Source organism: Rattus norvegicus, chromosome 8, assembly GCF_036323735.1.
Source record: "Rattus norvegicus strain BN/NHsdMcwi chromosome 8, GRCr8, whole genome shotgun sequence".
NCBI classification, from domain to species: Eukaryota; Metazoa; Chordata; class Mammalia; order Rodentia; family Muridae; genus Rattus; species Rattus norvegicus.
Window position 1 is genome coordinate 116,043,330 of NC_086026.1, and position 12,857 is coordinate 116,056,186.

The 12,857-nt window shown below is 41.3% G+C and overlaps 1 protein-coding gene across 2 annotated transcripts in view; it reads right to left on the bottom strand.

Annotated features, from left to right (window-relative positions):
* Positions 1-569: 569 nt before the first annotated feature.
* The window catches only part of Iqcf3 (IQ motif containing F3), a 32,869-nt gene continuing 20,581 nt past the window's right edge, over positions 570-12,857 (bottom strand). For both annotated transcript variants that reach the window (XM_063266002.1, XM_017595848.3), the window contains 2 exons: positions 4,284-4,343; positions 570-627 (listed from right to left, as the gene is read on the bottom strand). In XM_063266002.1, the coding sequence (XP_063122072.1) occupies positions 4,286-4,343 (58 nt within the window). In that variant the 3' untranslated portion in view covers positions 570-627; positions 4,284-4,285. The remainder of the gene's footprint in view (positions 628-4,283; positions 4,344-12,857) is intronic.

Sequence of the window (12,857 nt, forward strand, 5' to 3'; positions counted from 1 at the left end):
CTTATTGCAAATAATAAAAGTTGCATGTCTTTTTCCGGGAACTGAATGATCCAAGGCAGGGTAGAAGCCTTGGATTGAGATGAAATATTTTCTACATCATATTGGCACCTGACATGGGGCAAAAACTCACTTTAAAAAAATTAATTTCAATTCCCGAATAAAGAACATTATGCTGTCCCCTTAAGACTATGGAGATGGGGAGAAATGTCTCCTCAGCAAAGTTGGTTTATCTCCAAGCCACGTGTTTTCCTCCCAAGCTGCACAGGGTTCTGGACTAGGGCAAAACTGTGCACACATGATTCTGGGGTTCACAGTGCCAGCTAAGACACAGCCACACCCCCCAAAACCAAACCAAACAACATGCCATGTGGCAGGCTCCAACTCCAGCCTGGAGTCGTGTCCCCCCACCCCCCTTGGAGATGCGGCTTCATCATTCAGATGCTAAAAGCCCCTGCTGTGCCATCGGTGAAGCAGGCGAAATCCTGCTACTCAGAGAACAGGAAGCAAGGCTGCATGCTTCTCACAATCTAAGAATTATGAGAGTAACATAAATTAAGATGCCAACACTACCTTAAGCAACTGCTTTCTTTCAACTTTGCCTCCACAGGAATACTGGGACTGCTTAACCTAGCACAGGAGACACAAGACATGATGGCTTGAGAAAAATGTGCTTATACAGTAAATGAAATGAAATTTAAATAAAGCTAAATATAGAGGAGGATGTTAAATGAATTTATATAAAGAGAAAGGGGATACAAGTATGTTTACCTATGGGGATATTAATCTTCAAAGAAGGGAGAAAGAAATGAGAATCGATATAAATGTTTTTAAGGGTACATAGATAAATAAATAAATCCAGGCCTTTGATCTCAATATATGGGAGATAAAGGCAAACACAGATAGGTTTCTTGAGAGCTTTTGGGCAGCCTAATCTACAGAGCAAATCCAAGTCAGCCCCGGCTACACAGAGAAACCCAGTCTTAATAAATAATAATTGTTTTAAGTTGTTTTGATTATCAAAATCAAGGTGGTTATACTTTTTAGTGGTTATAATAGTATTTTAAGTCCATATATGAAGGAGGTCAAAGCAGAGCAGACCTAAGTAAAAAGGAGGCTGGTAAATTGGATCAGTCTATACTTTTGATGACTTTGGATTGCTAGACCAAGAACATGTAATTTTGGGAGAAAGGTTCTGTATTTGTGTTAACAGGAAAGAAAAAAAAAGGCTTTGGGCTCCTTCCAAAGTAATAAGGATCAGATTTGATAGAAGAAGACCCCCCTGAAGGTCTTGGCTGTGGACAAGAGGAAAGAAATCAAGACGACCAAACAACACAGGTAACATGATTTACTGATCCTTCTACATGGGAGCAGCCCTAAACTGCCTAAGACGTAAAATCGTCTCCAGCCAGAACTTCAGCTCTGCATAGCCAACGGATCTCGTTGGCTACAGAGTCCTCAAGATTCAACATGCCATCCTTTCATATGACACGAATGGAGGTTTATATTACGACTTGATTATATGGTCAAACTAACTCTAAAGAAAGACAGCTGTCTTTCACCTGCCCACACTAAGAGTAGGAAACCTTCCTTAATCGATCTGTGCACCTTCGCACATCCCATAGGGATGTCTTATAGAACTATGTTTATTGCCTGTAAGATTTATACATTACAGAATGAAGCACCGAGAGGTTAGCCCTGACAGGATTTGCCCTCGAGGATGCTGAGCTGGGCGGTATTCCAGCTCCCTAATCAATCCTGCCTCAAACTTACGCTGTTTCCAGAGACTTGCTTCTAGAACAACTTCAGAAAGGACTGCTGATCCCCAATGACATTGGTTCATCCAGGCTTTCAGACTTTAATTAAGCCTGAACTTTCTCAGCACATAGAGACTGGACAACAAATAATGCCAGCTAGCTTTCTTTTGACGTAACCATTTTTCTAATTTCCTTTTGGGCTTCCAAACAGAAATCTTTCGCCCCAATTCTACAAAAAGCAATTATAAGAAGACCATTATCCCAATCCCTTAAGTTGGGATAGATGGTTTTAGTTATTTTATGAATTATACATATGTTGTCACTTTAAGGGATGATTTATAAATAATTATAGTTTTGAACAGGGAGAAAACATATAGAAAACTTAGACTTAGGGATTTCTGTCTTTCTTCTCTATCTTTTTTTCTTTTCTAGAAAGGGGAAGTGGGTTGAGAAGAAAAAGGGGGAGATATAAGAATATTTTAAGACATTAGAAAAATAGGGGTACATTATTTAATCTACTCTTAAACAAAAGTGTTTTATAGCCATAATCTTACATTGGTACAAATCTTTATATTTTGATACAGATTGAAATTATATATTCTTACATTGATACAAATCTTTGAATATTAATAAGAAATTTAAGATGAATTTTGTTACAACATTATATACATATTTTTCAACTCTTGTATAGGTATTATGCCTATGCAACTCATTTAAAAATATAAGGCTTAGGGGTTGGGGATTTAGCTCAGTGGTAGAACGCTTGCCTAGCAAGCGCAAGGCCCTGGGTTCTGTCCCCAGCTCCGAAAAAAAAGAAAAGAAAAAAAAAATAAGGCTTAGTCTCAGACCTTTTAATAGCTGCTATTATAAACTGCTTAGAATAATTAAATAATGTAAATGAAGAGTCAGATAGTCAAACTCATGATCATATTAGATACTAATTTAGTTAATTACAATAGAATGTTTTCAAAGTTATTCAAATAGAAAATTGCCAAAAAAAACCAATATTTAACAATGCTATATATTGATGTTCTTCAAATGGCATTTAAAATAATTTCATTGTTAAGTTGCTTCAACTATGGCAAGCTAGCCACTGGGCAAAAAACAAAAATAGAAAGAACAAAACCCCCTAACTTTATCTGTAGACAGAATGCTGTCCAAAAAGGACAAATGGATGCAGGATAGTTGACTGCTAAGCTCTGCCAAGACAGGGAAAGCTATCCTTCATAATTCCTGCTTCTCTTAAAGTCTGCCAGATGTTCTGGAAGGCTGAAGATAGGTGCTCCAGTGTTATAAGGAATATTGGGGACTGTCCGGGCAGTAAGCTATCTGTCATTTCTATGATTTTTGGAAGCTGTGCCCCTGTGCTTCCTGTATACTCAGATAATATTTATTCTTTCTCAGATCTCTAATGGGGTTAAAGACTAGATAGTTATAGCCTCACACGTAAACTTAAGTCGTTTAGGATTTAAGAAGGTGTTTTTAGGATGGTAATACAAGTTAAGATAAAAGTAATTTAGATACAAAATTCTTTTTTTTAAAGGTCATTGTGTTGTACATTTTTTTAAGATATATTTATTTATTTATGTATATGAGGACACTGTAAATTCAGACACACCAGAAGAGGGCAACAGATTCCATTACAGATGGTTGTGAGCCACTATGTGGTTACTGGGGATTGAACTCAGGACCTCTGGAAGAGCAGTCCGTGCTCTTAACTGCTGAGCCATCTCTCCAGCCCCTAGATACAAAATTCTAACTCACCAAGATAGGATAGGTGATAGAATACTTTATCTAAATTGTAAAACATAATGGACTGGACATTATACATGTGTATCATACCTTATAATGTTCGTAATTGTTATAATTGTGTTCAATTTATATCTGAGAGAAAGGAGCCTTTTATTGGACTAAGAAGGAGAATTGTTGAAGTTTGGTCTGTTGCTATGCGTTGTAATAAGTCCGGCCCCAAGACCTGCTTGCTCCAGAGACAAGAGTCTGCAGGAAGACCCAAGTGACCTTGGTCCCAAGTTATTTCTGATTGGTGAATAAAGATGCCTACGACATATAGCTGAGAAGAATTGAGGTAGGTGGGGCTTGATGTCCCCAGCCTTGGGGTCAGAGGAGACCATAAGGAGAGAGAAATAGGTGAAGAGAGGAGAAAGTCACCATGGGTTAGGAGTCAAGAAAGTATTGCCAGGAGGGCTGGTCAATTGGAGTTAAGAGCAGCCCAGATAAAGCATAATAACTTGGGGTTATTGATAGGAAAGTAGATTCTAACAGAATAGCGTGTAGGCGTCTGCCCAGCTCTAGTGCTGATTAAGGCTTATTATAAATAGTGTAAGTTGTGTGTCTTTTTCCGGTAAGTGAATGACCAAACGCAGGGTAGAAGCCTTGGATTGAGAGTAAGTATTTTCTACAACGTAACCCCAGGACATGCACGGATACAAATGGCTTTCAGTTCTCTTTACTGTATGGGAATTCTACTCACTACCACAGATATAGACCTGTTGGTGTCTACTCCCTTACCTTTAGACTCTGCTTCTTTTGAACAACTTCATCTTCTTCACTAGTTGAACTGCAGTTGGGCTGTCACCAAAATTAAATGAGAAATCCAAAATGAGTGAAACGGTTCTTTCTATCGATCTATACACAACCACCCATTGCCATAGTATCCCCTCCTTTCCCTAGACCAGGATGACACTCACCCACAACCCTACTCTAGCCACTGCCTAGATATGGTCATGTCTCTTGCACAAAATTTAAACACCATAACCAATCTGCATCTTCTTTGTGCTCCCCAAGGTCTGGTATGAGTGATTTGAGAGAGGAGAAAGTTTGCAATGGCTTTGTGATAGGATTAAGATATCTGCCTCAGACTTTTCTCTCTACTTTTTTTTTTTAAGAAAAAGATTTATTTATTTATTTTATGTATATGAGCACACTGTGACTGTCTTCAGGCACACCAGAAGAGGGCATCAAATCCCATTACAAATGGTTGTGAGGGGTTGGGGATTTAGCTCAGTGGTAGAGCGCTTGCCTAGCAAACGCAAGGCCCTGGGTTCAGTCCCCAGCTCCGAAAAAAAGAAAAAAGAAAAAGAAAAAAAAAAAGAAAAAAAAAAAACAAATGGTTGTGAACCACCATGTGATTAATGGGAATTGAACTCAGGATCTCTGGAAGAACAGCCAGTACTTTTAACTGTTGAGTCATCTCTCCAGCCCCAAGTGGCCCCTTTATAGCGTCTTCACCTCTACAAGCCTTCCAAAGGGGAAAGAAAACACACACACACACACAAACCTAAACATTCAAAACTAGGTTCTTTGAATATGAGACAGCATGCATTTGTCTTTCTGAGCCTGGGTTATTTCACTCAGTAGAACACTTTCTAGTTCCATCCATTTACTCATAGGTTTTTTTTTTTTTAAAGATTTATTTTATTTATTATATATAAGTACACTGTAGCTGTCTTCAGATACACCAGAAGAGGGCATCGGATCTCTTTACAGATGGTTGTGAGCCACCATGTGGTTGCTGGGAATTGAACTCATGATCTCTGGAAGAACAGTCGGGTGTTCTTAACCACTGAGCCATCTCTCCAGCCCCCTACTCATAGGTTTTATAATTTGACTTTTTTACAGTTGAATAAAATTCAGTTCTGTTTATATACCACATTTTTTTTATCTATCATCAGTTGGTGGGCATCTAAACTGACTGGTTCCTATGTGAATAGAGTGTTGATGAACATAGATATACATGTATATATATATATATATATATATATATATATATATATATATATATGTATTTCTGTAGTCAGAACTAGAAGCTTCAGTTCTACTGGCTAGCTTTCATAATACTCAAAGGCTATATACATATTACCATGGGAGAAAAGTATTCAAAAGGTTGTATCCAGCTGTGAACCCTGCAAGCTACATGGACAACTGATCTGAGCACACACACACACACACACACACACACACACACACACACACACACACATGCAATAATGGCACAAATATTAGTGGAATAACTAACCACTTTCAGATTGGATTTTAAATGTATTCTACAATGGAACCCATGTCTGGCATTAACTCAGCCAAGAGCCCAGGGCAGGCTAGGTCCTAGGTCGTAGGGGAGAACGTAGTAATATTATTCTGCTAACTGATCATAGTCAAATTCTTATTTTTATACCCATACATTAGTACACCTCTCAACTCTTATCAAAAGTGATTCTTTTTACGGTAGGTGGAGATTAATACAGAGACCCAGAACCCATTGAGAAGGCCATTAAAGACCTACCATAAATAGGTACCATGATACAATAGATCCAATCTGAATCTTTTAAAACTTAGAAATTCAGATGTTACTTACTAAAGTTCATCCCAGAAGATAAGGATTTCCATCAAGAATTCATGGGGCGGGGCCTGGAAAGACAGGGCAGCTGGAAGAAAGACACCCAAGCGCCTGCCATGGTTACCCCTGTGATGGATGAATATGTGATGGAGAGTCGGGCAAGATGACACCCATGGTGGAGAGATAGAAGAGAAAGAGAAGCCAAGGGGTTCATACGCTGTGGAGATAGGTGAACTGGAGTCTTGATGGTGGTGAGGAACAGGCAGCTATGAGGAGGCCATGGTGAGGTCCTGGCCCAGGCTGCTACCAAGGACCGTGCATGGATAAGTGGTCTTGTTGTTAGGTCTGTGTCAACGTCTGTATCCAAGTTACCACCAAAGGCCATGCCGATGTTCCTGGTCTGGACTGTTGCCTGAGGCATTGTGCTAAGCTGGTCCCATTGCTCCCCAGCCACCACACTCAGGAGAGCTGGCCCCAGCTCTTGTCTGGGCAGCACAGCAGAGCTGACCCAGGTGTCAGGGGGTGGTTGAGTAGGCCCTGAAGGCACGAGTAAGGGAGAGCTGTTCATGCTTCTAGTCTACTGTGGGGTGGCTTGGGCAAGGGAAAGATACCCTCCCTCCTTTGTACATCACTGCCTGCGGCAGGTGGGAGATCTGACCCTGAGGTCATGAATGCAGGAGAGCTGGCCCTGTCCCTCACCTGCTGTAGCACTTGGAAGCATGGACCCTGCATCTCACCTGGGCAGGACAGTAAAGCTGGCCCTGGTGGTGAAGGCAAGGATGAGCTAGTCTGAGGGTGTGAGAGCAGGAGAGCTGACCTTGCCTGTTGCCAGCTGTGGCATTGGGTCAACTAGCCAGGGAAGTTCTGGAGAGCTCTCCCTGGTGGTACAGGCACAGGAAAGTTGGTGGACTGACCAACTCCGCTACCCTCCAGGCCCAGATCCGGGGTTTTGAGTTGGCCCACTCCAAGTCCAGTCTTGCAGATCCAAAGCTGCAGGATCTCCATGACACAGGGCAACAGCAGGATATCCGAGAGGAGTCCCTGTGTGGATCCAGTATTGTTAGTATAGCAGAAGCCAGAGGCCTTGGAACAAACCAACGACTCACTGCAATGAACATTCGTAAGTAAAGATGCCTGGACAAAAGGCTATACTGTGGGACACACTGTGCACACTACCACTTCCACTCTGAGATGTGTGTTTCTTTTTTCTTTTTTTTTTTTTTTTGGTTCTTTTTTTCAGAGCTGGGGACCGAACCCAGGGCCTTGCGCTTCCTAGGTAAGCGCTCTACCACTGAGCTAAATCCCCAGCCCCTTGTGTTTCTTTTTTAAGAGTCTAGCTTTTTATTTTCTTTTGTCGGGGAGGTTGCAAGGATGGAGGGCAGATACAAACAGATAGGGGTATGAATGGGATTGGTGTGCATGATGGGAGCTTCACAAAGAATCCATAAAAAGTAAAGAAGATGAACTGAGAAGGGGAACCCTGTTGAAGGAATCGTAGAAAGGACTGAAAGAGCTTGAAGGGGCTCGAGACCCCATATGAACAACAATGCCAACCAACCAGAGCTTCCAGGGACTAAGCCACTACCCAAAGACTATACATGGACTGACCCTGGACTCTGACCTCACAGGTAGCAATGAATATCCTAGTAAGAGCACCAGTGGAAGGGGAAGCCCTGGGTCCTGCTAAGACTGAACCCCCAGTGAACGTGATTGTTGTGGGGAGGGCAGTAATGGGGGGAGGATGGGGAGGGGAACACCTATAGAGAAGGGGAGAGGGAAGGGCTAGGGGGATGTTGCCCAGAAACCAGGAAGGGGAATAACAATCAAAATGTAAATAAGAAAAACTCAAGTTAATAAAGATAAAAAAAAGAAAAATAAAATATATCTTAAAAATAAAAATAATAAAACCAGTTTAAAAAAATGTAAAGAAGAAAAGAAGTTCACGAGGACACAGGCTTGGTGGCAGACATCTGTAAGCCCAGCGGTTTGGTATTTGTTAATAGAACTGTGCATGCACTCCGTTGTGTCTGGATTCTTTCACTCACTGCATAAATGTTTGTACAATTTATCCCTGTTGTAGTATGTGTCAGTACTTGATGATTTTTTATTGCTTAGTACTAGTCCACTGCATGGACATACCACACTCTACTTATATGCCCACCCTTTCATGGGCACTTGTGCTATTTGATTCCGCCTGTGGCTTATTATGAATAATGTAGTTGCAAATACTCACGTACAAGTTTTCTGTGAATATTTTTCATTCCTTTGTATAGGGACTGAACGTATGGCTCACAGTTAACTCCGTGTTTAATCACTGAGGAGCAGAGGCACTTTTTTTCATAGGGATCAACCATTTAGATTTCCTGCTAGTGTGTATGTATGTAAGCTCTTATTCTTTCATATTTTCATTAGCACTTGTTACTATGTGATGTTTTGATGAATTATCCTACTGGGTGTGTAGGGTATCATCTTGAAGTTGTTAGCTTTTCTTTTTAGTATAATTTTTTTTTAGATTATCTGGAGGGGGAGGAGCATATCTAGGAGGAGTTAGGGGAAGGAGGGGGAGTGAATACAATTGAAAAACAATGTATAAAATTCTCCAAGAATTAATAAAAATATTATATTTAAAATCGTTTCTTCTTTCCTTCTCATAATTCCCTTTCTCGTTTCATGACCCCTCCAGATATGTAAGTACACATGTAGGGCTGGAGAGATGGCTTAGCAGTTAAGAGCACTGACTGCTCTTCCAGAGGTCCTGAGTTCAATTCCCAGCAACCGCATGGTGGCTCACAACCATCTGTAATGGGATCTGATGCCCTCTTCTGGCACACAGCTGTACACACAGATAGAGTACTCAGACATTAAAGAGATAAATCTTTAAAAAAAAAAATAAATACACATGTAGGTATAGATACAAGCACATATTTTTTAATGTAAATGTTCTTATTGATTATTTGGGAATTTCATATAATACATCCCAAACACATTCATTTCCTGGTTCTCTCAGGTTCAGTCTCTACCATTGTGACCTTCTCCAAAATAATAATAATAATAATAATAACAACAACAACAATAACAATAACCCATGTTCGATTTATGTTGCTCATACACTCGCTGGAGCATGCTGAAACTTCCAGTGGGCAGCCCCTTGAAGATGACTGAGTCCTCTATCCACCACACTCCCACAAGACACCATCAATTGTGAAGAGCTACACTTCAGCATCCCTATCCCAACTCTTAAGAGTTCTCTTCAGGGCTGGAGAGATGGCTCAGCTGTTAAAGGCTAGGCTCACAACCAAATATATAAGAGTTCTCTTCAATGGCTTCCTGCCTACACTGTTTCTTTTTGAGGGTATGAGGAGAAAGATTGTATCAGAGATTTTCTATGTCTCTTATTCTCAACCCTGAGTCTGGAGTCATCAATGTCAGTGCAGAAGAAGATTCCTTGCTCTTTAGTCAGTGGCAACATGAGTCACGGACATCCCCATGGTTTCTGCCTATAGCAGGCACCATGAACATGGACCATGGACCGTGGTGGACTTAGGTGGCTACACAGTCCATAGACATCTCCATGGCCTTCGGTGGTAACATGGGCACTGAACATCAGTGCCACCGCGTGGCTCAGCATGAACCATGTATCTCAACATGGCCTTAGGTAGTAGCACAGGCCACACAAATCAACATGGCACTCAGCAGCAGCACAGAACATGGACATCAACTTGGCCACTAGCAGGAACATAGACCACAAATGTCCACACAACCTCTGGCTGTGGAATGGACCATGGACATCAACATGGATCCAGGTGGCCACACAGACCAGGGACATGGCCCTGGGAAGCAGCACAAACCACTGACATCATCATGGCCCTTGGCATCAACATGGGCCTGTGACATTAACAAGGCTCCCATCTGCAGCAAGGCTCATGTATTTTGAAACCTAGGTTGTTTTTTGTATAAGAGAAGACATATTTAATTTTTTTAGACAAGTTCTGGATAGGCCAGTCTTGCCTCAAACTCAGAAGAGAGCCACCTGCCTCTGCCCCCCGAAGTGCTGAGATTAAAGGCACACACAAACATGTCTGATACTTTTAACTTTTTTGAGATTAATATTGTTAAATATATTTTGTGTGCCTATTGGCCATTTGTGTCTTTGGAGAACTGTCCGTTTTTTAGATCTTTTGCGTATTTTAATTTATTCATTAGGTTTGGGGAGAGGGATTAAGAGAACATAAGTCTATTCCAATAACATAAGGCTAGAGAGACAGGTAAGTGGGTAGAGGCACTGGCATACAGGGTTAATGATCTGCACTTCATCCATGTGTCCACAAGGTGGCAGGAGAGAGCTGATTCCTCAGCTCTGGAGACTGTCCCTCTGCCCACAAGGAGGCAGGCTGTGGGCTCCTCATACACACCCACAACACCACCTTGCACACGCCTAAAATAATAATAAATCAATAAAAATTAAATTGCAATTTAAAATACAATATAAAAGACAAATGACAATACAGAAGCCTTAACAATCCATTCTGTCCAATAGTCCTGCAGATACTTTGCAGGAAATAAACATAATAAAAAACCATCAGCGCCTACAAAGCAGGCTTTAGAACAAGAATTACAAAGTTATTTTGAATAAGAGGGAGGCAGAGGCAGGCAGATTTGTGAGTTTCAAGGCCAGCGTGGTCTACAGAGTGAATTCAGGATATCCAGGACTGTATAGAGAAAGTCTGTCTAAAAATACAATAACAAAAAGCCTTCCTATTCTACAGTGGTCACTGAGTTACTGTTAACTTCCAGCATGTCTTGTGTTTACTGCGCATGCTCTGTTTTCTTCCACCATGCCACTGGGTCAGACAAACAGCAGGGGCTTCACCCTGATTTCTAATTTAAAAATTTAAATACCGTAGGGTCTGGAAAGATGACTCAATAGCCACTGACTGCTCTTCTAGGGGATCTGTTTCAATTCCCAGCAACCACATGACAGCTTACAACTGTCTGTAACTCCAAGGTCTGACACCCTCCCAGACACACATGCAGGTAAAACACCAATGCACATAAAACAAAACTAAACCATAAAAAACTCAAATATCTCATTTTCTCTTATATTCACGCTGAAGCTAGATTTAAAAACGTGTGTGTATCAGTATGCATGTATGTATTTATATATGTTGAGGGGTCATGAAGCATTAAAGAAGGTCGTGAGTAGGAAGAAGTATGTATATTATGTTATACTAACATATAAATTGATACAATTCACACTATTTTATTCTCAACGACAAATAAAGCTTTTGTATTTATTTATTTATTTACTTATTTATTTACTTATTTATTTATTGAGAAAGGGTCTTTCTACATAGCCCTGGATGGCCTGAAACTCACTATGTAGACCAGGCTGGCCTTGAATACATACAGCTCTGTCTTGCCTCTGCCTCCCGAGTGCTGGAATTAAAACAAATATGACTTTTGCTTGCATGTTTAACCCCTTTGTAGAGCAACTGAGTCAGGGACCCCAAGCAGCTCACGGACCCTTCCATTATTTTTTCTTTGTACCTTTAAAACAATTAAATCAAAAAATTTAATTTAGGGGCTGGAGAGATGGCTCAGCGGTTGAGAGCACCCGACTGCTCTTCCAGAGGTCATGAGTTCAATTCCCAGCAACCACATGGTGGCTCACAACCATCTGTAAAGAGATCCGATGCCCTCTTCTGGTGTGTCTGAAGACAGCTACAGTGTACTTATATATAATAAATAAATAAATCTTTAAAAAAAATTTAATTTAAGGGGATTTAGCTCAGTGGTAGAGCGCTTGCCTAGCAAGCGCAAGGCCCTGGGTTCGGTCCCCAGCTCCGAAAAATAGAAAAGAAAAAAAAAATTTAGACAGGTGCTACATTTACACCCCCTCCTCTCTCTTTTCCCTCCAACCCATCCTGTATTCTCCCTGCCCAGCTCCAACTCAAATTCATGGTTCCTTCTTGTTTTACACACACACACACACACACACACACACACACACACACACACACACACACACAAGCGCAAATGCAATCTACTGGGGCCATTTAGTGTTCCTTGTACATATGTCTTTTTGGCTAAGCACGTACTACTGGATAACCAATTAGGGAGTTTATCCCTGAGGAAGACTGACATTTTTCCTCTCCATCATTAATTGCCTGTAGCTTCTCATCTAGGCGTGGGCCTTGTGAGATTTCCCTTAAAGTCACAGTAGTCTGGAGGCGGGGAGAACAGGCTGAGGCAGCAAGAAAAGTTGAGGCAGAAAAGAAGGGACTAAGAGGAAGAAATGAGTTCTGCTGCAAAGCTGGACTCCAGACTGTCATTCTCAGCGTGGGATGGTGTCATACAAAGCTGACATATCCACAGGTTTGAGAGGTTTAGTCTATGAAGGTTCTCCTGGATTATTAGACTCCTACATTCCATCAGGGGCTAGCCTGTGGTAGTCTTCCTGGCCATCAGACTCTTCCATTCAACCAGGGGCTAGCCTGTGGCAGTCCTCCAGGGCACTTCCACAAAGATGCACAACATGCACACAGTGGAACTCACAAGAATGTTGATGAGGCGTCCAATTAACGAGGACCTTCTTCGGTGAGATCTGCTAGATATGCATTTGCCAAGTGGACGAACGGCATCCTTATGGTTTGTTTGGAAGTGTCTGAAAAACTAGATGCTCTATGGTCATTGTCTTGGTCACTGTTCTTTTGCTGTGAAGAGATGCCATGCCCACCATAACTCTTATA